Source organism: Haemorhous mexicanus, chromosome 37, assembly GCF_027477595.1.
Source record: "Haemorhous mexicanus isolate bHaeMex1 chromosome 37, bHaeMex1.pri, whole genome shotgun sequence".
Lineage (NCBI taxonomy): Eukaryota > Metazoa > Chordata > Aves > Passeriformes > Fringillidae > Haemorhous > Haemorhous mexicanus.
Genome location: NC_082377.1, coordinates 977,974 through 1,004,178, shown reverse-complemented (window position 1 = coordinate 1,004,178; position 26,205 = coordinate 977,974). Strand labels below are relative to the sequence as shown.

The window sequence follows — 26,205 nt, the reverse complement described above, 5'->3', positions numbered from 1 at the left end:
CCGGACCGGAGCCGGGACCCACCCGGGACCCCCCCGGTAACCCCGGACCGGAGCCGGGACCCTCCCCACCCCCCGCCCAGCATCCCCCCGGTAACCCCAGACCAGGCCGGCCCCCACCCCCTCCGGTAACCCCAGGACCCCCCGGGACCCCCCCGGTAACCGAGGATCGCCCCCCGGGACCCCCTCGTTATCCCCGGATTTAAATCCCTTTATCCCCCCCAAAATTCCCGAAAAATTCCCGGGGTTTCCTCGGGATTTAAGGCCCCAAAATCCGCGGGATTTTCTCTCGTTCTTTCCCCCGGGATCGCCCCAAAATTCCCGGATTTTTTTGGGGATTTAACCCCAAATTTCCTCCAATATTCCCCTGGATTCAACCCCCGAAATTCGCGGAATTTTCTCGGGATTTAATCCCAAAATTCCCAAATATTCCCTGGATTTATTCCCAAAAAATTCCCGGAATTCTCTGGGATTTAACTCCAAAATTCCCCAATATTCCTCCAAAATTACCGAAATTTTTTTCTGGTATTTAACCCGGAATTCTCCCAATATTCCCAAAATTCCCTCGGGATTTAAGGCCCAGAATTCCTGGGATTTAATCCTTTCAAAATTCCCAAAAAATCCCAAAATTCTAACTGGGATTTAACCCCAAAAATTCCCGAAATTCTGACGGGATTTAATCCCCAAAATTCCCAGGATTTAACCTCTCCATCCCCACTTTTCCTCCCTGTATTTTTCCCATTTTTCCCTCATTTTCCCCCATTTTTTGCCCCCAAAATTCCTTCGGGATTTAACTTCTCCATCCCAGATATTTTCCCTCCTATTTTCCCATTTTTTCTCCCTTTTCCCTCCTATTTTTCCCTATTTTCTCCAATTTTTTTTCCTCCATTTCCCTCCTATTTTCTCCCTTTTTTTCCCAAATTATTTTCTCAATTTTCCCCATTTTTTCCCAATTTCCCCCTTAATTTTTCCTATTTTTTTCCCCAAATTTTCCTCCATTTTCCCCTCCTTTTTTCCCTATTATTTTCCCCCATTTTTTTCTCCAATTTTTTCTCTCCTATTTTCCCCATTTTTTCCCCATTTTCCCTCCTATTTCCCCCATTTATTCCCCATTCTTTCCCACTTTTTCCCTAATATTTCCCCTATTTTCCCCCCATTCTTTCCCATTTTTTCCCTAATACTTTCCCCTTTTTCCCTCCTTTTTTCCCCATTTAATCCCCATTTAATCCCCATTTTTCCCCCAATTTTTCCCCATTTCCCCCCATTTATTCCCCCTTTTTTCCCCATTTTTTCCCCATTTAATCCCCATTTTCCCCCCACTTATTCCCCATTTAATCCCCATTATTTCCCCCATTTCTCCCAATTTTTTCCCCATTTCCCCCCCATTTTTCCCCATTTATTCCCCATTTATTCCCCATTTTTCCCCATTTAATCCCCATTTTTCCCCATTTAATCCCCATTTTATGCCCATTTAATCCCCATTTTTCCCCCATTTAATCCCCATTTTTCCCCCATTTAATCCCCATTTTCCCCCCAATTTTTTCTCCATTATTTCCCCATTTTTCCCCCATCCCCCCCCATTTTTTCCCCATTTTTTCCCCATTTAATCCCCATTTATTTCCCATTTAATCCCCATTCAATCACCATTATTTTCCCCATTTCCCCCCCATTTTCCCCCCATTTAATTCCCATTTAATCCCCCTTTTTTCCCCATTTAATCCCCATTTAATCCCCATTTTTTTCCCCCATTTAATCCCTATTTTTTCCCCATTTAATCCCCATTTAATCCCCATTTTTTCCCCCATTTAATCCCTATTTTTCCCCCATTTAATCCCTATTTTTTCCCCATTTTTCCCCCATTTAATCCCCATTTATTCACCATTTAATCCCCATTTTTTCCCCATTATTTCCCCCATATCCCCCAGTTTTTCCCCCATTTAATCCCTATTTTTTCCCCATTTTTTCCCCCATTTCCCCCAATTTTTTCCCCAATTTTTTCCCCATTCAATCCCCATTTTTTTCCCCTATCCCCCCCATTTTTCCCCCATTTCTCCCGCGGATCCCCCCCGATCCCCCATGGAATCCCAATGCGATTACTCCATGTACTTCCCCGCCGTCCCCTTCCCTCCGCGGGAATTTTTGGCGGGAGAATCCTCAGGTTACCGCGCTCTGCCGCGCCGCAACCACCTGTACCTGGGCGAGACCGTGCGCTTCCTGCTCGTGCTGCGCAAGATCCCCGGCAATCCCGACAGGAATCCCGACAGGAATCCCGACAGAAATCCCGACAGAAATCCCGACAGAAATCCCGACAGAAATCCCGACAATCCCGAGGCGATTCCCGCCAACCCCGACAGAAGCCCCGCCCACTCCTCCCGAAGCCACGCCCCCTCCGCCGCCAATTTCCCGGGAAAAACGCCGTGGGCTCAACTCGCCGCGTCTCTCTCCGCGCTCGCCACCGTCACCAGCGGCGACAACCGGGCCCGCGATGAGGAGGAGCCCGATCCCGCCAATAATCCCGGCGATTTCGGCGGCAATCCCGGCGATTTCGGCGATTCCGAGGATTCCCGCCAGCCGCCGCCGCTCTTCCGCGAGTGCCGCGCGCTCCTCACGCACTCGCGGGGCCCCGCGGGCAGCGCCGGCGCGGGGGGTGAGCGGAACATTCTGGAATTCCGGGCTCCTGGGGGGGGGGGGGGGGCGTGGCGATGTTCCGCTTTCCCTGGGATTTCCACGTTTTTCCCATTTTTTTCCCTCATTTTTCCTGGGATTTCCCCGTTTTTCCCCCATTTTTCCTGGGTTTTCCCCATTTTTCCTGGATTTTCCCGCTCTTTCCCCATTTTCCCCCCCATTTTCCCTGGGTTTTCCCACTCTTTCCCATTTTTCCCCCCATTTTTCCAGGGTTTTCCCCGTTTTCCCCATTTTTTCCCCCATTTTTCCTGGTTTTCCCCGTTTTTCCCATTTTCCCCCCATTTTTCCAGGGTTATCCCCATTTTTCCCCATTTTTCCTGGGTTTTCCCCATTTTGCCCATTTTCCCCCCCCATTTTTCCTGGATTTTCCCACTCTTTCCCATTTTTCCCCCCATTTTTCCAGGGTTTTCCCCATTTTTCCCCCATTTTTCCTGGGTTTTCCCCATTTTTTCCCCCATTTTTCCTGGTTTTCCCCGTTTTTCCCATTTTCCCCCCATTTTTCCAGGGTTATCCCCATTTTTCCCCATTTTTCCTGGGTTTTCCCCATTTTGCCCATTTTTCCCCCCATTTTTTCCTAGGTTTTCCCTGTTTTTCCCATTTTTCCCCCCATTTTTCCTGTGTTTTTCCCATTTTTCCCACTTTTTCCCCCCATTTTTCCTGGGTTTTCCCACTTTTCCTTGGGTTCTTCACATTTTTCCCCATTTTTTCCCATTCCCCCCCCACCATTTTTCCCATTTTTCCTGAGATTTTCTCATTTCCTCTTGGGTTTTCCCATTTTTCCTAGGTTTTTTCCCATTTTTCTTGGGTCTTTCCCATTTTTCCCCATTTTTTCCCATTTTCCCCCCATTTTTCCCCCATTTTTCCCCATTTTTTCCCCATTTTTTCCCCATTTTCCCCCATTTTTTCCCAATTTTCCCAATTTTCCCAATTTCCCCGTTTTTCTCCCCATTTTTCCCAGCTCCCCGTGGACGATCCCATCGTCTCTCAGGACGAGGTCATTTCCCCATTTCCCCCCCATTATTTCCCCATTTTCCCCCATTTTTTCCCATTTCCCCCCCATTTTTTCCCCATTTCCCCCCAATTTTCCCCATTTTCCCCAATTTTCCCAATTTCCCCGTTTTTCTCCCCATTTCCAGCTCCCCGTGGACGATCCCATCGTCTCTCAGGACGAGGTCATTTCCCCATTTTTTTCCCCATTTTTCCCCATTTTTTCCCAATTTTTCCCCCATTTTCCCCCCATTTTTCCCCCAATTTTCCCCCAATTTTCCCCCATTTTTTCCCCATTTTTCCCCATTTTTTCCCCATTTTTCCCCATTTTTTCCCCATTTTTTCCCCATTTTTTCCCTATTTTTTCCCCCATTTTTTCCCCATTTTTTCCCCATTTTTCCCCATTTTCCCCCATTTTTTCCCATTTTTCCCCATTTTCCCCCCATTTTCCCCAATTTTCCCAATTTCCCCGTTTTTCCTCCCCATTTCCAGCTCCCCGTGGACGATCCCATCGTCTCTCAGGACGAGGTCATTTCCCCAATTTTCCCCCATTTTTCCCCATTTTTCCCCATTTTCCCCCCATTTTTTCCCCATTTTTCCCCATTTTTTCCCCATTTTTCCCCATTTTTTCCCCATTTTTTCCCCATTTTTCCCCATTTCTTCCCCATTTCCCCCCCATTTTCCCCCATTTTTTCCCCATTTTTCCCCATTTTTCCCCATTTTCCCCCAATTTTCCCCAATTTTCCCAATTTCCCCGTTTTTCTCCCCATTTCCCAGCTCCCCGTGGACGATCCCATCGTCTCTCAGGACGAGGTCATTTCCCCATTTTCCCCCATTTTTTCCCCATTTTTTCCCCATTTTTCCCCATTTTCCCTCATTTTTCCCCATTTTTCCCCATTTTCCCCCATTTTTTCCCCCATTTTTTCCCCATTTTTCCCCATTTTCTTCCCATTTCCCCCCCATTTTTCCCCATTTTCCCCATTTTTCCCCAATTTTTCCCCATTTTTCCCCATTTTTCCCCATTTTCCCCCCATTTTCCCCCATTTTTCCCCATTTCCCCCCCAATTTTCCCCATTTCCCCAATTTTCCCAATTTCCCCGTTTTTCTCCCCATTTTTCCCAGCTCCCCGTGGACGATCCCATCATCTCTCAGGACGAGGTCATTTCCCCATTTTCCCCCATTTTCCCCATTTTTTCCCCATTTTCCCCCATTTTTTCCCCATTTTTCCCCATTTTTCCCCATTTTTCCCCATTTTCCCCATTTTTCCCCATTTTTCCCCATTTTCCCCCCATTTTTCCCCATTTTTCCCCATTTTTCCCCATTTTCCCCATTTTCCCCAATTTTCCCATTTTCCCCGTTTTTCTCCCCATTTCCCAGCTCCCCGTGGACGATCCCATCGTCTCTCAGGACGAGGTCATTTCCCCATTTTCCCCCATTTTTTCCCCATTTTTCCCCAATTTTTCCCCATTTTTCCCCCATTTTCCCCATTTTTCCCCATTTTCCCCCATTTTTCCCCATTTTTCCCCATTTTTTCCCCATTTTCCCCCCATTTTTCCCCATTTTCCCCAATTTTCCCAATTTCCCCGTTTTTCTCCCCATTTTTCCCAGCTCCCCGTGGACGATCCCATCGTCTCTCAGGACGAGGTCATTTCCCCATTTTCCCCCATTTTTTCCCCATTTTTCCCCAATTTTTCCCCATTTTTCCCCCATTTTCCCCATTTTTCCCCATTTTCCCCCATTTTTCCCCATTTTTCCCCATTTTTTCCCCATTTTCCCCCCATTTTTCCCCATTTTCCCCAATTTTCCCAATTTCCCCGTTTTTCTCCCCATTTTTCCCAGCTCCCCGTGGACGATCCCATCGTCTCTCAGGACGAGGTCATTTCCCCATTTTTTCCCCATTTTTCCCCATTTTTCCCCATTTTTTCCCCATTTTCCCCATTTTTCCCCATTTTTTCCCCATTTTTCCCCATTTTTCCCCATTTTTTCCCCAATTTTCCCCATTTTCCCAATTTTCCCAATTTCCCCGTTTTTCTCCCCATTTCCCAGCTCCCCGTGGACGATCCCATCGTCTCTCAGGACGAGGTCATTTCCCCATTTTTTCCCCATTTTTTCCCCCATTTTTCCCCATTTTTCCCCATTTTTCCCCCATTTTTTCCCCATTTTTCCCATTTTTTCCCCATTTTTCCCAATTTTCCCCATTTTTTCCCCCATTTTTTCCCCATTTCCCCCAATTTTCCCCATTTCCCCCCATTTCCCCCCCATTTTTCCCCCATTTCCCCCATTTTTCCCCATTTTTTCCCCATTTTTTCCCCATTTCCCCCCATTTTCCCCAATTTTCCCAATTTCCCCGTTTTTCTCCCCATTCCCAGCTCCCCGTGGACGATCCCATCGTCTCTCAGGACGAGGTCATTTCCCAATTTTTCCCCCCATTTTTTCCCCATTTTTTCCCATTTTCCCCCCATTTTTCCCCATTTTTCCCCATTTTCCCCAATTTTCCCAATTTCCCCGTTTTTCTCCCCATTTTTCCCAGCTCCCCGTGGACGATCCCATCGTCTCTCAGGACGAGGTCATTTCCCCATTTTCCCCCCATTTTTTCCCCATTTTTTCCCCATTTTTTCCCCCATTTTCCCCATTTTTTTCCCCATTTTTCCCCATTTTTCCCCATTTCCCCCCATTTTTCCCCCCATTTTCCCCAATTTTCCCAATTTCCCCGTTTTTCTCCCCATTTCCCAGCTCCCCGTGGACGATCCCATCGTCTCTCAGGACGAGGTCATTTCCCCATTTCCCCCCCATTTTTCCCCATTTTCCCCATTTCCCACCCATTTTTCCCCCATTTTTCCCCCATTTTCCCCCATTTTCCCCCCCATTTTTTCCCCATTTTTTTCCCATTTTTCCTCATTTTTTCCCCATTTTTTCCCCATTTTTCCCCATTTTCCCCCATTTTCCCCCCATTTTCCCCATTTTTCCCCATTTTCCCCCATTTTTTTCCCCATTTTTCCCCATTTTTCCCCATTTCCCCCCCATTTTCCCCCCATTTTTCCCCATTTTCCCCATTTTTTCCCCATTTTTTCCCCTTTTTTCCCATTTTCCCCAATTTTCCCAATTTCCCCGTTTTTCTCCCCATTTTTCCCAGCTCCCCGTGGACGATCCCATCGTCTCTCAGAACGAGGTCATTTCCCCATTTTCCCCCCATTTTTTCCCATTTTCCCCCAATTTTCCCCATTTCCCCCCATTTTCCCCCATTTTTTCCCCATTTTTCCCCATTTTTTCCCCATTTTTTCCCCATTTTTTCCCCATTTTTTTCCCCATTTTTCCCCATTTTTCCCCATTTTTTCCCCATTTTTCCCCATTTTTTCCTATTTTTCCCCCCAATTTTCCCCATTTTTCACAATTTTCCCAATTTCCCCGTTTTTCTCCCCATTTTTCCCAGCTCCCCGTGGACGATCCCATCGTCTCTCAGGACGAGGTCATTTCCCCATTTTCCCCCATTTTCCCCCCATTTTTTCCCCATTTTTCCCCATTTTCCCCCATTTTTCCCCCCAATTTTCCCCAATTTCCCCAATTTTCCCAATTTCCCTGTTTTTCTCCCCATTTTTCCCAGCTCCCCGTGGACGATCCCATCGTCTCTCAGGACGAGGTCATTTCCCCATTTTTTCCCCATTTTTCCCCATTTTTCCCCATTTTTTCCCCATTTTTTCCCCCATTTTCCCCATTTTTCCCCATTTTCCCCCCATTTTCCCCAATTTTCCCAATTTCCCCGTTTTTCTCCCCATTTTTCCCAGCTCCCCGTGGACGATCCCATCGTCTCTCAGGACGAGGTCATTTCCCCATTTTTTCCCCATTTTTCCCCATTTTTCCCCCATTTTTCCCCATTTTCCCCATTTTCCCCCCATTTTTCCCCATTTTTCCCCATTTTCCCCAATTTTCCCAATTTCCCCGTTTTTCTCCCCATTTCCCAGCTCCCCGTGGACGATCCCATCGTCTCTCAGGACGAGGTCATTTCCCCATTTTCCCCCATTTTTCCCCATTTCCCCCCATTTTTTTCCCCATTTTTCCCCATTTTCCCCATTTTTCCCCATTTTTCCCCCATTTTTCCCCATTTTCCCCCATTTTTTCCCCATTTTCCCCCATTTTTTCCCCCATTTTTTCCCCTTTTTTTCCCATTTTTTTCCCATTTTTCCCCATTTCCCCCCATTTTTTCCCATTTTTCCCCATTTTTTCCCCATTTTTTCCCCATTTTTCCCCCCATTTTTTCCCATTTTTCCCCCCATTTTTCCCCATTTTTTCCCCATTTTTCCCCCATTTTTTCCCCATTTTCCCCCAATTTTCCCCATTTTCCCAATTTTCCCAATTTCCCCGTTTTTCTCCCCATTTCCCAGCTCCCCGTGGACGATCCCATCGTCTCTCAGGACGAGGTCATTTCCCCATTTTTCTCCATTTTTCCCCCATTTTTCCCCATTTTCCCCCCATTTTTCCCCATTTTTTCCCCATTTCCCCCCCAATTTTCCCCATTTTCCCCAATTTTCCCAATTTCCCCGTTTTTCTCCCCATTTTTCCCCTTTTTTTCCCCATTTTCCCCCATTTTCCCCCATTTTTCCCCATTTTTTCCCCATTTTCCCCCATTTTTTCCCATTTTCCCCATTTTTTCCCCATTTTTCCCCATTTTTTCCCCATTTTCCCCATTTTTCCCCATTTTTCCCAATTTTTCCCCATTTTTCCCCATTTTTTCCCCATTTCCCCCCCATTTTCCCCCATTTTTTCCCTGATTTTTCCCCATTTTTCCCCATTTTCCCCCAATTTTCCCCAATTTTCCCCAATTTTCCCAATTTCCCCGTTTTTCTCCCCATTTTTCCCAGCTCCCCGTGGACGATCCCATCGTCTCTCAGGACGAGGTCATTTCCCCATTTCCCCCCCATTTTTCCCCATTTTCCCCATTTCCCACCCATTTTTCCCCCATTTTTCCCCCATTTTCCCCCATTTTCCCCCCCATTTTTTCCCCATTTTTTTCCCATTTTTCCTCATTTTTTCCCCATTTTTTCCCCATTTTTCCCCATTTTCCCCCATTTCCCCCCCATTTTCCCCCCATTTTTCCCCATTTTCCCCATTTTTTCCCCATTTTTCCCCAAATTTCCCCATTTTCCCCAATTTTCCCAATTTCCCCGTTTTTCTCCCCATTTTTCCCAGCTCCCCGTGGACGATCCCATCGTCTCTCAGGACGAGGTCATTTCCCCATTTTCCCCCCATTTTTTCCCATTTTCCCCCAATTTTCCCCATTTCCCCCCATTTCCCCCCATTTTCCCCCATTTTTCCCCCATTTTTCCCCATTTTTCCCCATTTTTCCCCTTTTTTTCCCCATTTTTTCCCCAATTTTTCCCCATTTTTTCCCCAATTTTTCCCCATTTTTTCCCCATTTTCCCCCATTTTTTCCCCATTTTTTCCCCAATTTTCCCCCCAATTTTCCCCATTTTTTCCCCATTTTCCCCCCATTTTTCCCCCCAATTTTTCCCCAATTTTCCCAATTTCCCCGTTTTTCTCCCCATTTCCAGCTCCCCGTGGACGATCCCATCGTCTCTCAGGACGAGGTCGTTTCCCCCCCATTTCCCCCCCATTTTTTCCCCATTTTTTCCCCATTTTTCCCCATTTTTCCCCCCTTTTTTCCCCTTTTTTCCCATTTTTCCCCAATTTTCCCCATTTTTCCCCATTTTCCCCATTTTTTCCCCATTTTCCCCCCCATTTTTCCCCATTTTTTCCCCATTTTTTCCCAATTTTTCCCCATTTTCCCCCATTTTTCCCCATTTTTCCCCATTTTTTCCCCATTTTTCCCCATTTTTTCCCCATTTTCCCCCCAATTTTCCCCATTTTCCCCAATTTTCCCAATTTCCCCGTTTTTCTCCCCATTTTTTCCCAGCTCCCCGTGGACGATCCCATCGTCTCTCAGGACGAGGTCATTTCCCCCTTTTTTCCCCATTTTTCCCCCCATTTTTTCCCCATTTTCCCCCCATTTTTCCCCATTTTTCCCCATTTTTTCCCCATTTTTTCCCCATTTTCCCCCATTTTTCCCCATTTTTTCCCCATTTTTTCCCCATTTTTTCCCCATTTCCCCCCATTTTCCCCAATTTTCCCAATTTCTCCGTTTTTCTCCCCATTTTTCCCAGCTCCCTGTGGACGATCCCATCGTCTCTCAGGACGAGGTCATTTTCCCCCTCACCGTGGCCCTGGACCGGCTCCCGCCCGGCACCGCCAAGGCCAAGGTGGGGACACCTTGGGGACACCTTGGGGACACTTGGGGACACTTGGGGACACTCTGGGGACATTGGGGACATTGGGAATGGGATGGGGAGGGACCTTGGGGACACTTTGGGACACTTTGGGGACATTTGGGGACATTGGGGACACTGGGAATGGGATGGGGAGGGAGCTTGGGGACACTTTGTGGACATTGGGGACACCTGGGGACATTGGGGACATTTGGAATGGGATGGGGAGGGACTTTGGGGACACTGGGAATGGGATGGGGAGGGAGCTTGGGGACACTTTGGGACACTTTGGGGACACTTGGGGACACTCTGGGGACATTGGGGACACCTTGGGGACACTTGGGGACACTTTGGGGACATTGGGGACACCTTGGGGACATTGGGAATGGGATGGGGAGGGACCTTGGGGACACCTGGGGACACTTGGGGACATTGGGGACACTGGGAATGGGATGGGGAGGGACCGTGGGGACACTTGGGGACATTGGGGACACCTTGTGGACATTGGGGACACTTGGGGACATTGGGGACACCTTGGGGACATTGGGGATGGGATGGAGAGGGGCTCTGGGGACACGTTGGGGACACTTTGGGACATTGGGGACACTGGGAATGGGATGGGGAGAGACCTTGGGGACACTTTGGGACCCTTGGGGACATTGGGGACACTGGGAATGGGATGGGGGGGACCTTGGGGACACTTTGGGGACATTTGGGGACATTGGGGACACCTTGGGGACACTGGGAATGGGATGGGGAGGGACCTTGGGGACCTTGGGACACTTTGGGGACACCTTGGGGACACCTTGGGGACTTTGGGGACACCTTGGGGACACTTGGGGACACGTTGGGGACACTGGGAATGGGATAGAGAGGGACCTTGGGACACCTTGGGGACACTTGGGGACATTGGGGACACCCTGGGGACACTGGGGATGGGAGGGAGAGGGACCTTGGGGACACTTCGGGATGGGGAGGGGACACTTTGGTGACCTTGGGGACACTTTGGTGACCTTGGGGACACTTTGGGATGGGGTGGGGACAGTGTGACGACCTCGGGGACACTTTGGGGACATTGGTGACCTCGGGGACACTTTGGCGACCTCGGGGACACTCGGGTGACGCCGCGGTGTCCCCTGGGTGTCCCCAGATCGTGGTGACCGTGTGGCAGCGGGACACGGAGCCCCCGGAGCTGCAGGAGGGGACGGGGACAGGGCCAGGGCCAGCCCAGGTGACAATGACAGGGACAGGGACAGGGCCAGGGGGGTACCTGAGGCTGCTCCAGGGCCGCGCCCCCGGCCAGGTGTTCCGGCAGCAGCACGGCGCCTTCAAGGCACAAGGTGAGGTCCCCAAGTGTCCCCAAAGTGTCACCTCCCCTCCCCGGGTGTCCCCAAGTGTCCCCTGAGTGTCCCCAAGTGTCCCCTCCCCAGTGCTGCCACCCCCAGGTGTCCCCTCAGTGCCACCCCAGGTGTTCCGGCAGCAGCACGGCGCCTTCAAGGCACAAGGTGAGGTCCCCAAGTGTCCCCAAGTGTCCCCAAGGTGTCACCTCCCCTCCTCGGGTGTCCCCAAGTGTCCCCTGAGTGTCCCCAAGTGTCCCCTCCCCAGTGCTGCCACCCCCAGGTGTCCCCTCAGTGCCACCCCAGGTGTTCCGGCAGCAGCACGGCGCCTTCAAGGCACAAGGTGAGGTCCCCAAGTGTCCCCAAGGTGTCACCTCCCCTCCCCGGGTGTCCCCAAGTGTTCCCAAGTGTCCCCTGAGTGTCCCCAAGTGTCCCCTGCCCAGTGCTGCCACCCCCAGGTGTCCCCTCAGTGCCACCCCAGGTGTTCCCATGGCACCTTCAAGGCACAAGGTGAGGTCCCCAAGTGTCCCCAAATGTCCCCAAGGTGTCACCTCCCCTCCCCTGGTGTCCCCAAGTGTCCCCTGAGTGTCCCCAAGTGTCCCCTCCCCAGTGCTGACACCCCCAGGTGTCCCCTCAGTGCCACCCCAGGTGTTCCGGCAGCAGCACGGCGCCTTCAAGGCACAAGGTGAGGTCCCCAAGTGTCCCCAAATGTCCCCAAGGTGTCACCTCCCCTCCCCTGGTGTCCCTGAATGTCCCCAAGTGTCCCCTCCCCAGTGCTGCCACCCCAGGTGTCCCCTCAGTGCCACCCCAGGTGTCCCCATGGCACCTTCAAGGCACAAGGTGAGGTCCCCAAGTGTCCCCAAATGTCCCCAAGGTGTCACCTCCCCTCCCCTGGTGTCCCCAAGTGTCCCCTGAGTGTCCCCAAGTGTCCCCTCCCCAGTGCTGACACCCCCAGGTGTCCCCTCAGTGCCACCCCAGGTGTCCCCATGGAGCATTCCAGGCACCAGGTGAGGTCCCCAAATGTCCCCAAAGTGTCACCTCCCCTCCCCAAGTGTCCCCAAGGTGTCACCTCCCTTCCCCTGGTGTCCCCAAGTGTCCCCAAGTGTCCCCTGGGTGTCCTTTCCCTTGTGGGTGCCACCCCCAGGTGTCCCCATGGAGCCCTCAAGGCACAAGGTGAGGTCCCCAGATGTCCCCAAGTGTCCCCAAGGCCACCCTGCCATCCCCAGGTGTCCCCAGGCCCCCCAAAGACCCCCAGGGATTGTCCCCAACCCCAACTTGGGGACACTTTTGGTGCCACCAAGGCAGGACAAGGCGCCTTGGCTGAGCCTGGTGGCCCTGGCTGGCTGTCCCCAAGTGTCCCCAAGTGTCCCCAAGGCCACCCTGGTGTCCCCACAGTGTCCACGCTGCTGACGGTGCTGCCACCGCCCCGTGTCCGCTGCCGCCAGGTGACCGTGTCCGGCAAGTACCTGACCGTGCTGAAAGGTGACAGCTGGGGACAGCTGGGGACATCGGGGGGTTGGGGACAGCTGGGGACATCGGGGGTTGGGGACAGCTGGGGACAGCTGGGGACATCGGGGGTTGGGGACAGCTGGGGACATTGGGGGGTTGGGGACATTTGGGGACATCAGGGGGGGTTGGGGACATCGGGGGGTTGGGGACAGCTGGGGACATCGGGGGGTTGGGGACAGCTGGGGACATCGGAGAGGCTGGGGACAGCTGGGGACATTGGGGGGGCTGGGGACATTTTGAGGGTTGGGGACATCGGGGGGTTGGGGACATCGGGGGGGTTGGGGACATCGGGGGGGTTGGGGACAGCTGGGGGGTTGGGGACATCTGGGGGGTCTTGGGGACATTTGGGGGGGTTGGGGACATCGGGGGGGGTTGGGGACATTTTGGGGGGGTTGGGGACAGCTGGGAGGTGTTGGGGACATTTGGGGGGGTTGGGGACAAAGAGGGACACAGGGTGGGGGGTAAAAGGGGGGAGGGTCACCCCCAATGTCCCCAATGTCCCCAATGATGTCCCCAATGTCCCCAATGTCCCCAGTGCTCAATGGCAGCTCCCAGGAGGAGCTGTCCCTCTGGGACGTTCAGGTGTCCCCAATGTCCCCAATGATGTCCCCAATGTCCCCAGTGCTCAATGGCAGCTCCCAGGAGGAGCTGTCCCTCTGGGACGTGCAGGTGTCCCCAATGTCCCCAATGATGTCCCCAATGTCCCCAGTGCTCAATGGCAGCTCCCAGGAGGAGCTGTCCCTGTGGGACGTGCAGGTGTCCCCAATGTCCCCAATGTCCCCAATGATGTCCCCAATGATGTCCCCAGTGCTCAATGGCAGCTCCCAGGAGGAGCTGTCCCTCTGGGACGTGCAGGTGTCCCCAATGTCCCCAATGATGTCCCCAATGTCCCCAGTGCTCAATGGCAGCTCCCAGGAGGAGCTGTCCCTCTGGGACGTGCAGGTGTCCCCAATGTCCCCAATGTCCCCAATGATGTCCCCAATGTCCCCAGTGCTCAATGGCAGCTCCCAGGAGGAGCTGTCTCTGTGGGACGTGCAGGTGTCCCCAATGTCCCCAATGATGTCCCCAATGTCCCCAGTGCTCAATGGCAGCTCCCAGGAGGAGCTGTCCCTGTGGGACGTGCAGGTGTCCCCAATGTCCCCAATGTCCCCAATGTCCCCAATGTCCCCAGTGCTCAATGGCAGCTCCCAGGAGGAGCTGTCCCTCTGGGACGTGCAGGTGTCCCCAATGTCCCCAATGTCCCCAATGATGTCCCCAATGTCCCCAGTGCTCAATGGCAGCTCCCAGGAGGAGCTGTCCCTCTGGGACGTGCAGGTGTCCCCAATGTCCCCAATGTCCCCAATGTCCCCAATGTCCCCAGTGCTCAATGGCAGCTCCCAGGAGGAGCTGTCCCTCTGGGACGTGCAGGTGCTGCCCAATTTCAACGCCAGTTACCTGCCCGTGATGCCCGACGGCTCCGTGCTGCTCGTGGACGACGTCTGGTGAGCTTGGGGACACCTGGGGACACCATGGGGGACACCTGGAGGACACCTGGGGGACACCTCATACAGCCTGGGGACACCTGGGGACACCTGGGGGACACCTGGGGACACCTGGGGACACTTGGGGACACTTGGGAGACACCATGGGGGCACCTGGGGAACACCTCATACAGCCTGGGGACACCTGGGGACACCTGGGGACACCTGCGGGACACCATGGGGGCACCTGGGGAACAGCTCATACAGCCTGGGGACACCTGGGGACAATGTGGGGATACCTGGGGGACACCTGGGGAACACCTCATACAGCCTGGGGACATCTGGGGACACCTGGGGGACACCTCATACAGCCTGGGGACACCTGGGGGACACCTGGGGGACACCTCATACAGCCTGGGGACACCTGGGGACACTTGGGGGCACCTGCAGGACACCATGGGGGCACCTGGGGAACACCTCATACAGCCTGGGGACACCTGGGGACACCTGGGGGACACCATGGGGGCACCTGGGGAACAGCTCATACAGCCTGGGGACACCTGGGGACACTTGGGGACACCTGGGGAACACATCATATAGCCTGGGGACACCTGGGGACACCTGGGGGACACCTGGGGGACACCTCATACAGCCTGGGGACACCTGCGGGACACCATGGGGACACCTGGGGGACACCTCATACAGCCTGGGGACACCTGGGGACACTTGGGGGACACCTGGGGGACACCTGGGGGACACCTCATACAGCCTGGGGATACCTGGGGACAATGTGGGGATACCTGGGGGACGCCATGGGGGCACCTGGGGGACACCTGGGGGACACCTGGGGACCATGTGGGGACACCTGGGGGACACTTGGGGACACCTGGGGGATGTCTGGGGGATGTCATGGGGACACCTGGGGACACCTGGGGAATACCTGGGGGATGTCATGGGGACACTTGGGGGACACCATGGGGACACCTGGGGACACCTGGGGACAATGTGGGGATACCTGGGGGACACCTGGGGACACCATGGGGACCTTGGGAATGGGAGGGAAACTTGCGGACAACATGGGGACACCGTGAGGACCTTGGGGACAAGGCTGTGACCTTGGGGACAACATGGGGACCCTGGGGACAATATGGGGACCTTGGGGATGCCATGAGGACCTTGGGGACAACGTGGACACCTTGGGGACAATGCTGTGACCTTGGGGACAAAGCTGTGACCTTGGGGATGTCATGAGGACCTTGGGGACAACATGGAGACCTTGGGGACAACATGGGGGCCTTGGGGATGCCATGAGGACCTTGGGGACAACATGGGGACCTTGGGGACAACGTGGGGACCTTGGGGACAATGCTGTGACCTTGGGGACAACATGGGGACCTTGGGGACAATGCTGTGACCTTGGGGACAAAGCTGTGACCTTGGGGATGTCATGAGGACCTTGGGGACAACATGGAGACCTTGGGGACAATGCTGTGACCTTGGGGACAACATGGGGACCTTGGGGACAACATGGGGGCCTTGGGGATGCCATGAGGACCTTGGGGACAACGTGGACACCTTGGGGACAACATGGGGACCTTGGGGACAATGCTGTGACCTTGGGGACAACGTGGGGACCTTGGGGACAACATGGGGACCTTGGGAATGGGAGGGAAACTTGGGGACAACATGGGGACACCGTGAGGACCTTGGGGACAAGGCTGTGACCATGGGGACACCATGAGGACCTTGGGGACAATGCTGTGACCTTGGGGACAACATGGGGACCTTGGGGACAATGCTGTGACCTTGGGGACAACATGGGGACCTTGGGGACAACATGGGGGCCTTGGGGATGCCATGAGGACCTTGGGGACAACGTGGACACCTTGGGGACAACATGGGGACCTTGGGGACAATGCTGTGACCTTGGGGACAATGCTGTGACCTTGGGGATGCCATGAGGACCTTGGGGACAGCATGGGGACCTTGGGGATGTGCCGTGTCCCCTGAGCGTCCCCTGAGTGTCCCCACTGTCCCCTGGCAGCCACCACTCCGGGGAGGTCCCCGTGGGGGCGTTCTGCCGTGTCCCCGGGTGCCACTCGGGGTGGCCGTGTCCCCTGAGCGCCCTGGAGGAGCAGAACTTCCTGTTCCAGCTGCAGGCGCCCGAGCGGCCGCCCCGCGACGCCAAGGAGGTGAGGGGACACCTGGGGACACCTGGGGACACCTGGGGACAAGGATCGAGGGCCACCAGGCTGGGCCAAGGGGACTCGTCCCGCCTTGGTGGCACCAAAAGTGTCCCCAGGTTGGGGTTGGGGACAATTCTTGGGGGTATCTGGGGGGTTGGGGACACCTGGGAACACCTGGGGACACTGGGAGGGCCTTGGGGACACTTGGGGACAACGATCGAGGGACACCAGGCTCCACCAAGGGGACTCGTCCCGCCTTGGTGGCACCAAAAGTGTCCCCAGGTTGGGGTTGGGGACAATCCTTGGGGGTATCTGGGCGGTTAGGGACACCTGGGGACACTTGGGGACACTGGGAGGGCCTTGGGGACACTTGGGGACAACGATCGAGGGCCACCAGGCTGGGCCAAGGGGACTCGTCCCGCCTTGGTGGCACCAAAAGTGTCCCCAGGTTGGGGTTGGGGACAATTCTTGGGGGTATCTGTGGGGTTGGGGACACCTGGGAACACCTGGGGACACTGGGAGGGCCTTGGGGACACCTGGGGACACCTGGGGACACTTGGGGACAGCCAGCCAGGGACACCAGGCTCCGCCAAGGGGACTCGTCCTGCCTTGGTGGCACCAAAAGTGTCCCCAGGTTGGGGTTGGGGACAATCCTTGGGGGTATCTGGGGGGTTGGGGACACCCAGGGACACCTGAGGACACTGGGAGGGCCTTGGGGACACCTGGGGACACTGGGAGGGCCTTGGGGACACCTGGGGACACTTGGGGACAACGATCGAGGGCCACCAGGCTCCACCAAGGGGACTCGTCCTGCCTTGGTGGCACCAAAAGTGTCCCCAGGTTGGGGTTGGGGACAATCCTTGGGGGTATCTGTGGGTTGGGGACACCTGGGACAACGATCGAGGGCCACCAGGCTGGGCCAAGGGGACTCGTCCCGCCTTGGTGGCACCAAAAGTGTCCCCAAGTCAGGGCTGGGGACATTGGGGTTGCCTTGGGGACACCTGGGTGGTCTTGGGGACAGCCAGCCAGGGCCACCAGGCTGGGCCAAGGGACTTTGTTCCACTTTGGTGGCACCAAAAGTGTCCCCAAGTCGGGCTTGGGGACAATCCTTGGTGGTCCCTGGGGGGTTTGGGGTGGCTTTGGGACACTTGGGGACACCGGGAGCGCCTTGGGGACAACAATCAAGAGCCACCAACCCCATCCAAGCCCCCCAAGATGCCACCAACCCCCCTTGACCGTGCTGTCCCCAGGCTTGGTGACAATCCCCGTTGTCCCCGGTGGCCCTGGGGACGCTGGGGACACGGAGGCCACCGCGGGTGACAGCGCGGTGACAGCGATGTCCCCAAGCAGGGCCTGGAGGTGCCGCTGGTGGCCGTGGTCCGGTGGTCGACGCCGAAGCTGCCGTTCACCAACAGCATTGTCACCCACTACCGGTCAGTGTCACCTCAGTGTCACCTCAGTGTCACCTCGGTGTCCCCAAGGCCACCAGAACCTCCTGCGGGGCCACCACCTCGGTGCCACCTTGTTGTCACCTCGTTGTCCCCGTGTCCCTCCATCCTCAGAATGTTCTGTGGCTCCTGATGGACTTTCCCACGATGCCACCACCATGTCCCCATGGTGTCCCCAAGCTCTCCAGACCCTCCTGGTGGCCCCTCCATGTGCCATCACCACCTGTCCCCTCATTGTCCCCATGTCCCTCCATTCTCACACCTTCTGGGGCTCCTTCAGAGATGTCCTTGAGATGCCATCACCATGTCCCCAATGTCCCCATGGTGTCCCCAAGCTCTCCAGACGCTCCTGGTGGCCTCTCCATGTGCCACCACCACCTGTCCCCTCCCTGTCCCAATGCCACCACATCCCCAGAGCTGCCCAAGTCTTCTCTGGGGCTGTCCCTGTGATGCCACCACCATGTCCCCGATGTCCCCATGGTGTCCCCAAGCTCTCCAGACCCTCCTGGTGGCCTCTCCATGTGCCACCACCTCCTGTCCCCTCATTGTCCCCTCATTGTCCCAGTGCCACCACATCCCCAGAGCTCCCCGAGTCTTCTCTGGGGCTGTCCCTGTGATGCCACCACCATGTCCCCAATGTCCCCATGGTGTCCCCAAGCTCTCCAGACCCTCCTGGTGGCCTCTCCATGTGCCACCACCACCTGTCCCCTCATTGTCCCCTCATTGTCCCAGTGCCACCACATCCCCAGAGCTCCCCAAGTCTTCTCTGGGGCTGTCCCTGTGATGCCACCCCGGTGTCCCCGATGTCCCCATGGTGTCCCCAAGCTCTCCAGACCCTCCTGGTGGCCCCTCCATGTGCCACCACCTCCTGTCCCATCAATGTCCCCTCACTGTCCCAGTGCCACCACATCCCCAGAGCTCCCCGAGTCTTCTCTGGGGCTGTCCCCGCGATGCCACCACCATGTCCCCGATGTCCCCATGGTGTCCCCAAGCTCTCCAGACCCTCCTGGTGGCCCCTCCATGTGCCACCACCTCCTGTCCCCTCATTGTCCCAGTGCCACCACATCCCCAGAGCTCCCCGAGTCTTCTCTGGGGCTGTCCCTGTGATGCCACCTCCATGTCCCCAATGTCCCCGTGGTGTCCCCAAGCTCTCCAGACCCTCCTGGCTTCTTCTCCATGTGCCACCACCTCCTGTCCCCTCATTGTCCCAGTGCCACCACATCCCCAGAGCTCCCCGAGTCTTCTCTGGGGCTGTCCCCCCGATGCCACCACCATGTCCCCGATGTCCCCATGGTGTCCCCAAGCTCTCCAGACCCTCCTGGTGGCCCCTCCATGTGCCACCACCTCCTGTCCCCTCATTGTCCCCTCATTGTCCCAGTGCCACCACATCCCCAGAGCTCCCTGAGTCTTCTCTGGGGCTGTCCCCCCGATGCCACCACCATGTCCCCGATGTCCCCATGGTGTCCCCAAGCTCTCCAGACCCTCCTGGTGGCCCCTCCATGTGCCACCACCTCCTGTCCCCTCATTGTCCCCTCATTGTCCCAGTGCCACCACATCCCCAGAGCTCCCCGAGTCTTCTCTGGGGCTGTCCCCGCGATGCCACCACCATGTCCCCGATGTCCCCATGGTGTCCCCAAGCTCTCCAGATGCTCCTGGTGGCCCCTCCATGTGCCACCACCTCCTGTCCCCTCACTGTCCCCTCATTGTCCCAGTGCCACCACATCCCCAGAGCTCCCCGAGTCTTCTCTGGGGCTGTCCCCGTGATGCCACCCCGGTGTTCCCAATGTCCCCATGGTGTCCCCAAGCTCTCCAGACCCTCCTGGTGGCCCCTCCATGTGCCACCACCTCCTGTCCCATCAATGTCCCCTCATTGTCCCCATGTCCCTCCATTCTCAGACCTTCTGGGGCTCCTTCAGAGATGTCCTTGAGATGCCACCACCATGTCCCCAATGTCCCCATGGTGTCCCCAAGCCCTCCAGACCTTCCTGGTTGCCCAGAGCCACCTCTCCGTGTGCCACCACCTCCTGTCCCCTCATTGTCCCCTCATTGTCCCAGTGCCACCACATCCCCAGAGCTCCCCGAGTCTTCTCTGGGGCTGTCCCCGCAATGCCACCCCGGTGTCCCCGATGTCCCCACGGTGTCCCCTCAGGCTGCCGAGCATCCGGCTGGAGCGGCCGCGCTTCGTGATGACGGCCACCTGCGAGTCCCCCGTGGTGGCCCTGCAGCGCTTCACGGTCACCTACACCCTGCTCAACGACCTGCAGGACTTCCTGGCCGTCCGGCTGGTCTGGACACCTGAGGCCACCGCCGGTGGGGACACTGGGGACACTTGGGGACACTGGGGACATTGGGGACATTGGGGACACTGGGGGGATTGGGGATGTTGGGGACATTGGGGACCTGCAGGACTTCCTGGCCGTCCGGCTGGTCTGGACACCTGAGGCCACCGCCGGTGGGGACACTGGGGACACTTGGGGACATCGGGGGGATTGGGGACATTGGGGACATCGGGGGGATTGGGGACATTTGGGGACATGGGGGATGTTGGGGACATTGGGGACCTGCAGGACTTCCTGGCCGTCCGGCTGGTCTGGACACCTGAGGCCACCGCTGGTGGGGACATTGGGGACATTGAGGGGGTTGGGGACATCGGGAGGATTGGGGACACTGGGGGGATTGGGGACACTGGAGACACTGGGGACATTGGTGGGGACTCCAAAAATCCCCCAAAAATCCCCAAAATTCCCCAAAAAATCCCCCAAAATTCCCAAAAATTCCCCCAAAAAAATTCCCAAAAAATCCCCAAAAAATCCCAAAAAATCCCCCCAAAAATCCTCAAAAATTCCCAAAAAAAATCCCCAAAAATCCCCCAAAAATTCCGGAATTTTCCTGAACTTCCCGGAACCTTCTGGAACTCCAGGGAAGTCGCGTGGCTCGCTGGACTCCGTGGTGTGCCACACGCCTGCCAATCCCACAAACCCCAAATTCCCAAATGATCCCCAAAATTCCCCAAAAATCCCCAAAAATTCCCCCAAAAATTCCTACAAGTCCCAGAACCCCAAACCCCCCAAAAAAATCTCAGAAAACCCCAAAAAACGCTCTAAAAAATCCCCAAAATTCCCAAAAAATCCCCAAAAATTCCCCCCAAAATCCCCAAAAATTCCCCAAAAAATCGCCAAAAATTCCCAAAAAATCCCCCAAAAAATTCCCCAAAATTCCCCAAAAAATTCCCAAAAAATTCCCCAAAAAATTCCCAAAAAATCCCCAAAAAATCCCCAAAATCCCCAAAAAATCCTCAAAAACTCCTCAAAAATTCCCCAAAAATTCCCCCCAAAATTCCCAAAAATTCCCCAAATAATCCCCAAAAATTCCCAAAAATTCCCAAAAATTCCCCAAAAAATTCCCAAAAAATCCCCCAAAAAATCCCAAAAAAATTCCCCAAAAATCCCCAAAAATCCCAAAAAAATTCCCCAAAATCCTAAAAATTTTCCCAAAAATTCCCCAAAAATTCCCCAAAAAAATCCCAAAAAAATCCCCAAAAATCCCCCAAAAATTCCGGAATTTTCCTGAACTTCCTGGAACCTTCTGGAACTCCAGGGAAGTCGCGTGGCTCGCTGGACTCCGTGGTGTGCCACACGCCGCTGACCAACCTGGGCTACTCCCGCAAGGGCAGCGCCCGCACCTTCCGCGTGGCCTTCCAGGCGCTGCGGGCCGGCCTCTTCGAGGTCAGTGCCACCTGTGCCACCCCCGGTGTCACCTGTGCCACCCCCGGTGTCACCTCTGTCCCCATCACCCCGTTATCCCCATCATTATCCCATTCCCAGTGCTCCCAGTATCCCCAGTATCCCCGTTCCAGGCGCTGCAGGCCGGCCTCTTCGAGGTCAGTGCCACCTGTGCCACCCCCGGTGTCACCTGTGCCACCCCCGGTGTCACCTCTGTCCCCATCACCCCGTTATCCCCATCATTATCCCATTCCCAGTGCTCCCAGTATGCCCAGTATCCCCGTTCCAGGCGCTGCGGGCCGGCCTCTTCGAGGTCAGTGCCACCTGTGCCACCCCCGGTGTCACCTCTGTCCCCATCACCCCGTTATCCCCATCATTATCCCATTCCCAGTGCTCCCAGTATCCCCAGTATCCCCGTTCCAGGCGCTGCGGGCCGGCCTCTTCGAGGTCAGTGCCACCTGTGCCACCCTCAGTGTCACCTCTGTCCCCATCACCCCGTTATCCCCATCATTATCCCATTCCCAGTGCTCCCAGTATCCCCAGTATCCCCGTTCCAGGCGCTGTGGGCCGGCCTCTTCGAGGTCAGTGCCACCTGTGCCACCCTCAGTGTCACCTCTGTCCCCATCACCCCGTTATCCCCATCATTATCCCATTCCCAGTGCTCCCAGTATCCCCAGTATCCCTGTTCCAGGCGCTGCGGGCCGGCCTCTTCGAGGTCAGTGCCACCTGTGCCACCCCCGGTGCCACCTGTGCCACCCCCGGTGTCACCTGTGTCACCCTCGGTGTCACCTGTGCCACCCCCGGTGTCACCTCTGTCCCCATCACCCCGTTATCCCCATCATTATCCCATTCCCAGTGCTCCCAGTATCCCCAGTATCCCCGTTCCAGGCGCTGCGGGCCGGCCTCTTCGAGGTCAGTGCCACCTGTGCCACCCCCGGTGCCACCTGTGCCACCCCCGGTGCCACCTGTGCCACCCCCGGGGTCACCTTTGTCACCCTCAGTGTCACCTGTGCCGCCTCTGTCCCTGTTATCCCATTCCCAGTATTCCCAGTATCCCCATTCCAGTCCATTCCTGTCCACCAGTCCCCCCCAGTATCCCCAAAACCCCATCCCAGTAACTCCCAGTGCCCTTCCAGTCCCTCCCAGTGCCCTCCCAGTAACTCCCAGTGCCCTCCCAGTCCATCCCAGTGCCCCGAATACCCCCCAGACCTCCATCCCAGTCCCTCCCAGTGCCCTCCCAGTAACTCCCAGTACCCCGAAATCCCCTCCCAGTAACTCCCAATCCCTCCCAGTCCATCCCAGTGCCCCCAGAACTCCCTCCCAGTCAGTGCCGGTAACTCCCAGTGCCCCACAGCTCCCTCCCAGTAACTCGCAGTCCCTCCCAGTGTTTCCCAGTCCCTCCCAGTGCCTCCCAGTAACCCCCAGTGCCCTCCCAGTAACCCCCAGTGCCCTCCCAGTCCCTCCCAGTCCCTCCCAGTCCCTCCCAGTGCCCCCACAACTCCCTCCCAGTCAGTGCCAGTAACTCCCAGTGCCCCACAGCTCCCTCCCAGTAACTCGCAGTCCCTCCCAGTGTTTCCCAGTCCCTCCCAGTCCCTCCCAGTGCCTCCCAGTAACTCCCAGTGCCCGCAGCTGTCGCAGCACATGAAGCTGAAGCTGCAGTTCACGGCCAGCGTGAGCAGTGCCCCGGCCGAGGCGCGCCCGCTGTCCCGCAGGAGCAGCCCCAGCTCCCCGGCCGTGCGCGAGCTCGTGGCCGGCCTGGGCCGCTCCCAGTCCTTCTCCCACCAGCAGCCGGCCCGCAGCCACCTCATGAGGTACTGGGAGCACTGGGAGGGACTGGGAGGGACTGGGAGGGGATTGAGGGGGACTGGGAGGGACTGGGAGGGGATTTGGGGGCACTGGGAGGGGATTTTGGGGCACTGGGAGGGACTGGGAGGGACTGGGAGGGGACTTTGGGGCACTGGGAGGGACTGGGAGGAGACTGGGAGGGACTGGGACGGGATTGAGGAGACTGGGAGGGGATTTTGGGGCACTGGGAGGGACTGGGAGTTACTGGGGGGGACTGGGAGTTACTGGGGGGGACTGGGAGGGACTGGGAGGGGACTGGGAGGGGACTGAGAGGGGATTTTGGGGCACTGGGAGGGACTGGGAGGGGATTTTGGGGCACTGGCAGCAACTGGGAGGGACTGGGAGTTACTGGGAGGGGACTTGGGGGGACTGGGAGGGAATTGGGGGGGACTGGGCGGGACTGGCCGGGGATTTTGGGGGACTGGGAGGGGATTTTGGGGCACTGGGAGGGACTGGGAGTTACTGGGGGGGACTGGGAGGGACTGGGAGCAACTGGGGGGGACTGGGAGGCAACTGGGAGGGTGATTTGGGGCACTGGGAGGGACTGGGAGTTACTGGGATGGGGTCTGGGGGGCACTGGGAGGGATTGGGGGTGGACTGGGATGTGACAAAGGGACACTGGGGGTGACACACGCAGGTGCCACCACTGCCTTGGGTGACATTGAGGTGACACTGTAGGTGACACAGGGACGCTGTAACTGACACAGGTGACACTGAGGTGACACAGAGGTGACCCTGGTGTCCCCAGGTCCGGCAGTGTCATGGAGCGCAGGGCCATCACCCCGGGGTGACACAGGGACACTGTAGGTGACACAGGGGTGCCGTAACTGACCCAGGTGACACTGAGGTGACCCAGGTGACACTGAGGTGACCCTGCTGTCCCCAGGTGTGGCAGTGTCATGGAGCGCAGGGCCATCACCCCGGGGTGACACAGGGACGCTGTAACTGACCCAGGTGACACAGGTGACACTGAGGTGACACTGAGGTGACCCAGGTGACCCTGGTGTCCCCAGGTCCGGCAGTGTCATGGAGCGCAGGGCCATCACCCCGGGGTGACACAGGGACACTGTAACTGACACAGGTGACACTGAGGTGACCCAGGTGACCCAGGTGACACACAGGTGACACTGAGGTGACCCAGGTGACACAGAGGTGACCCTGCTGTCCCCAGGTCCGGCAGTGTCATGGAGCGCAGGGCCATCACCCCGGGGTGACACGGGGACACTGTAGGTGACACAGGGACACTGTAACTGACCCAGGTGACACTGAGGTGACCCAGGTGACCCTGGTGTCCCCAGGTCCGGCAGTGTCATGGAGCGCAGGGCCATCACCCCGGGGTGACACTGTAGGTGACACGGGGACACTGTAACTGACACAGGTGACACACAGGTGACACTGAGGTGACCCAGGTGACCCTGGTGTCCCCAGGTCCGGCAGTGTCATGGAGCGCAGGGCCATCACCCCGGGGTGACACAGGGACACTGTAGGTGACACAGGGACGCTGTAACTGACCCAGGTGACACTGAGGTGACCCAGGTGACCCTGGTGTCCCCAGGTCCGGCAGTGTGATGGAGCGCAGGGCCATCACCCCGGGGTGACACAGGGACACTGTAGGTGACACAGGGGTGCCGTAACTGACCCAGGTGACACTGAGGTGACCCAGGTGACACTGGTGTCCCCAGGTCCGGCAGTGTGATGGAGCGCAGGGCCATCACCCCGGGGTGACACAGGGACACTGTAGGTGACACGGGGACACTGTAGGTGACACAGGGACGCTGTAACTGACCCAGGTGACACACAGGTGACCCAGGTGACCCTGGTGTCCCCAGGTCCGGCAGTGTCATGGAGCGCAGGGCCATCACCCCAGGGTGACACAGGGACACTGTAGGTGACACAGGGGTGCCGTAACTGACCCAGGTGACACACAGGTGACCCAGGTGACACAGGTGACACAGAGGTGACCCTGGTGTCCCCAGGTCCGGCAGTGTCATGGAGCGCAGGGCCATCACCCCGGGGTGACACAGGGACACTGTAACTGACACAGGGACGCTGTAACTGACCCAGGTGACACTGAGGTGACCCAGGTGACACACAGGTGACCCAGGTGACCCTGGTGTCCCCAGGTCCGGCAGTGTCATGGAGCGCAGGGCCATCACCCCGGGGTGACACAGGGACACTGTAGGTGACACAGGGACGCTGTAACTGACCCAGGTGACACTGAGGTGACCCAGGTGACCCTGGTGTCCCCAGGTCCGGCAGTGTCATGGAGCGCAGGGCCATCACCCCGGGGTGACACAGGGACGCTGTAACTGACACAGGGACGCTGTAACTGACCCAGGTGACACTGAGGTGACCCAGGTGACACACAGGTGACCCAGGTGACCCTGGTGTCCCCAGGTCCGGCAGTGTCATGGAGCGCAGGGCCATCACCCCGGGGTGACACAGGGACACTGTAGGTGACACAGGGACGCTGTAACTGACCCAGGTGACACTGAGGTGACCCAGGTGACCCTGCTGTCCCCAGGTCCGGCAGTGTCATGGAGCGCAGGGCCATCACCCCCCCGGTGGGCTCCCCCGTGGGCCGTCCCCTGTACCTGCCCGCAGGTGACAAAGCCGTGCTGGCCCTGGACAAGATCGCCAAGAGGGAGTGCAAGGTGCTGGTGGTGCCACCCGTCAAGTGACAGCGGGGACAGCGGGGGACAGCGGGAGACAGCGAGGGGACAGCGGGGGGACAGCGGGGGACATCAACAGGATGGGGGGGGACAGCGGGGG

At 56.6% G+C, this 26,205-nt stretch overlaps 1 protein-coding gene across 1 annotated transcript; it reads left to right on the top strand.

Annotated features, from left to right (window-relative positions):
• Positions 1-152: 152 nt before the first annotated feature.
• Positions 153-26,159, top strand: TRAPPC14 (trafficking protein particle complex subunit 14). The gene is made up of 11 exons (XM_059872591.1): positions 153-2,639; positions 9,818-9,920; positions 11,077-11,266; positions 12,659-12,745; positions 14,133-14,253; positions 16,277-16,424; positions 17,769-17,851; positions 20,016-20,176; positions 21,464-21,591; positions 23,218-23,399; positions 25,958-26,159. The coding sequence occupies exons 1-11, from the start codon at positions 2,074-2,076 to the stop codon at positions 26,112-26,114; spliced, it is 1,926 nt and encodes a 641-aa protein (XP_059728574.1). The 5' UTR covers positions 153-2,073; the 3' UTR covers positions 26,115-26,159.
• The last annotated feature ends 46 nt before the right edge of the window (positions 26,160-26,205 follow it).

Coding starts and splice junctions, on each gene's coding strand:
- TRAPPC14 (XM_059872591.1), top strand. CDS start 2,074: ATGGAATCCCAATGCGATTACTCCATGTACTTCCCCGCCGTCCCCTTC. Junction 11,267..12,658: donor CGGCGCCTTCAAGGCACAAG/GTGAGGTCCCCA, acceptor GTGTCCCCACAG/TGTCCACGCTGCTGACGGTG. Junction 16,425..17,768: donor CGCCCCGCGACGCCAAGGAG/GTGAGGGGACAC, acceptor GTCCCCAAGCAG/GGCCTGGAGGTGCCGCTGGT.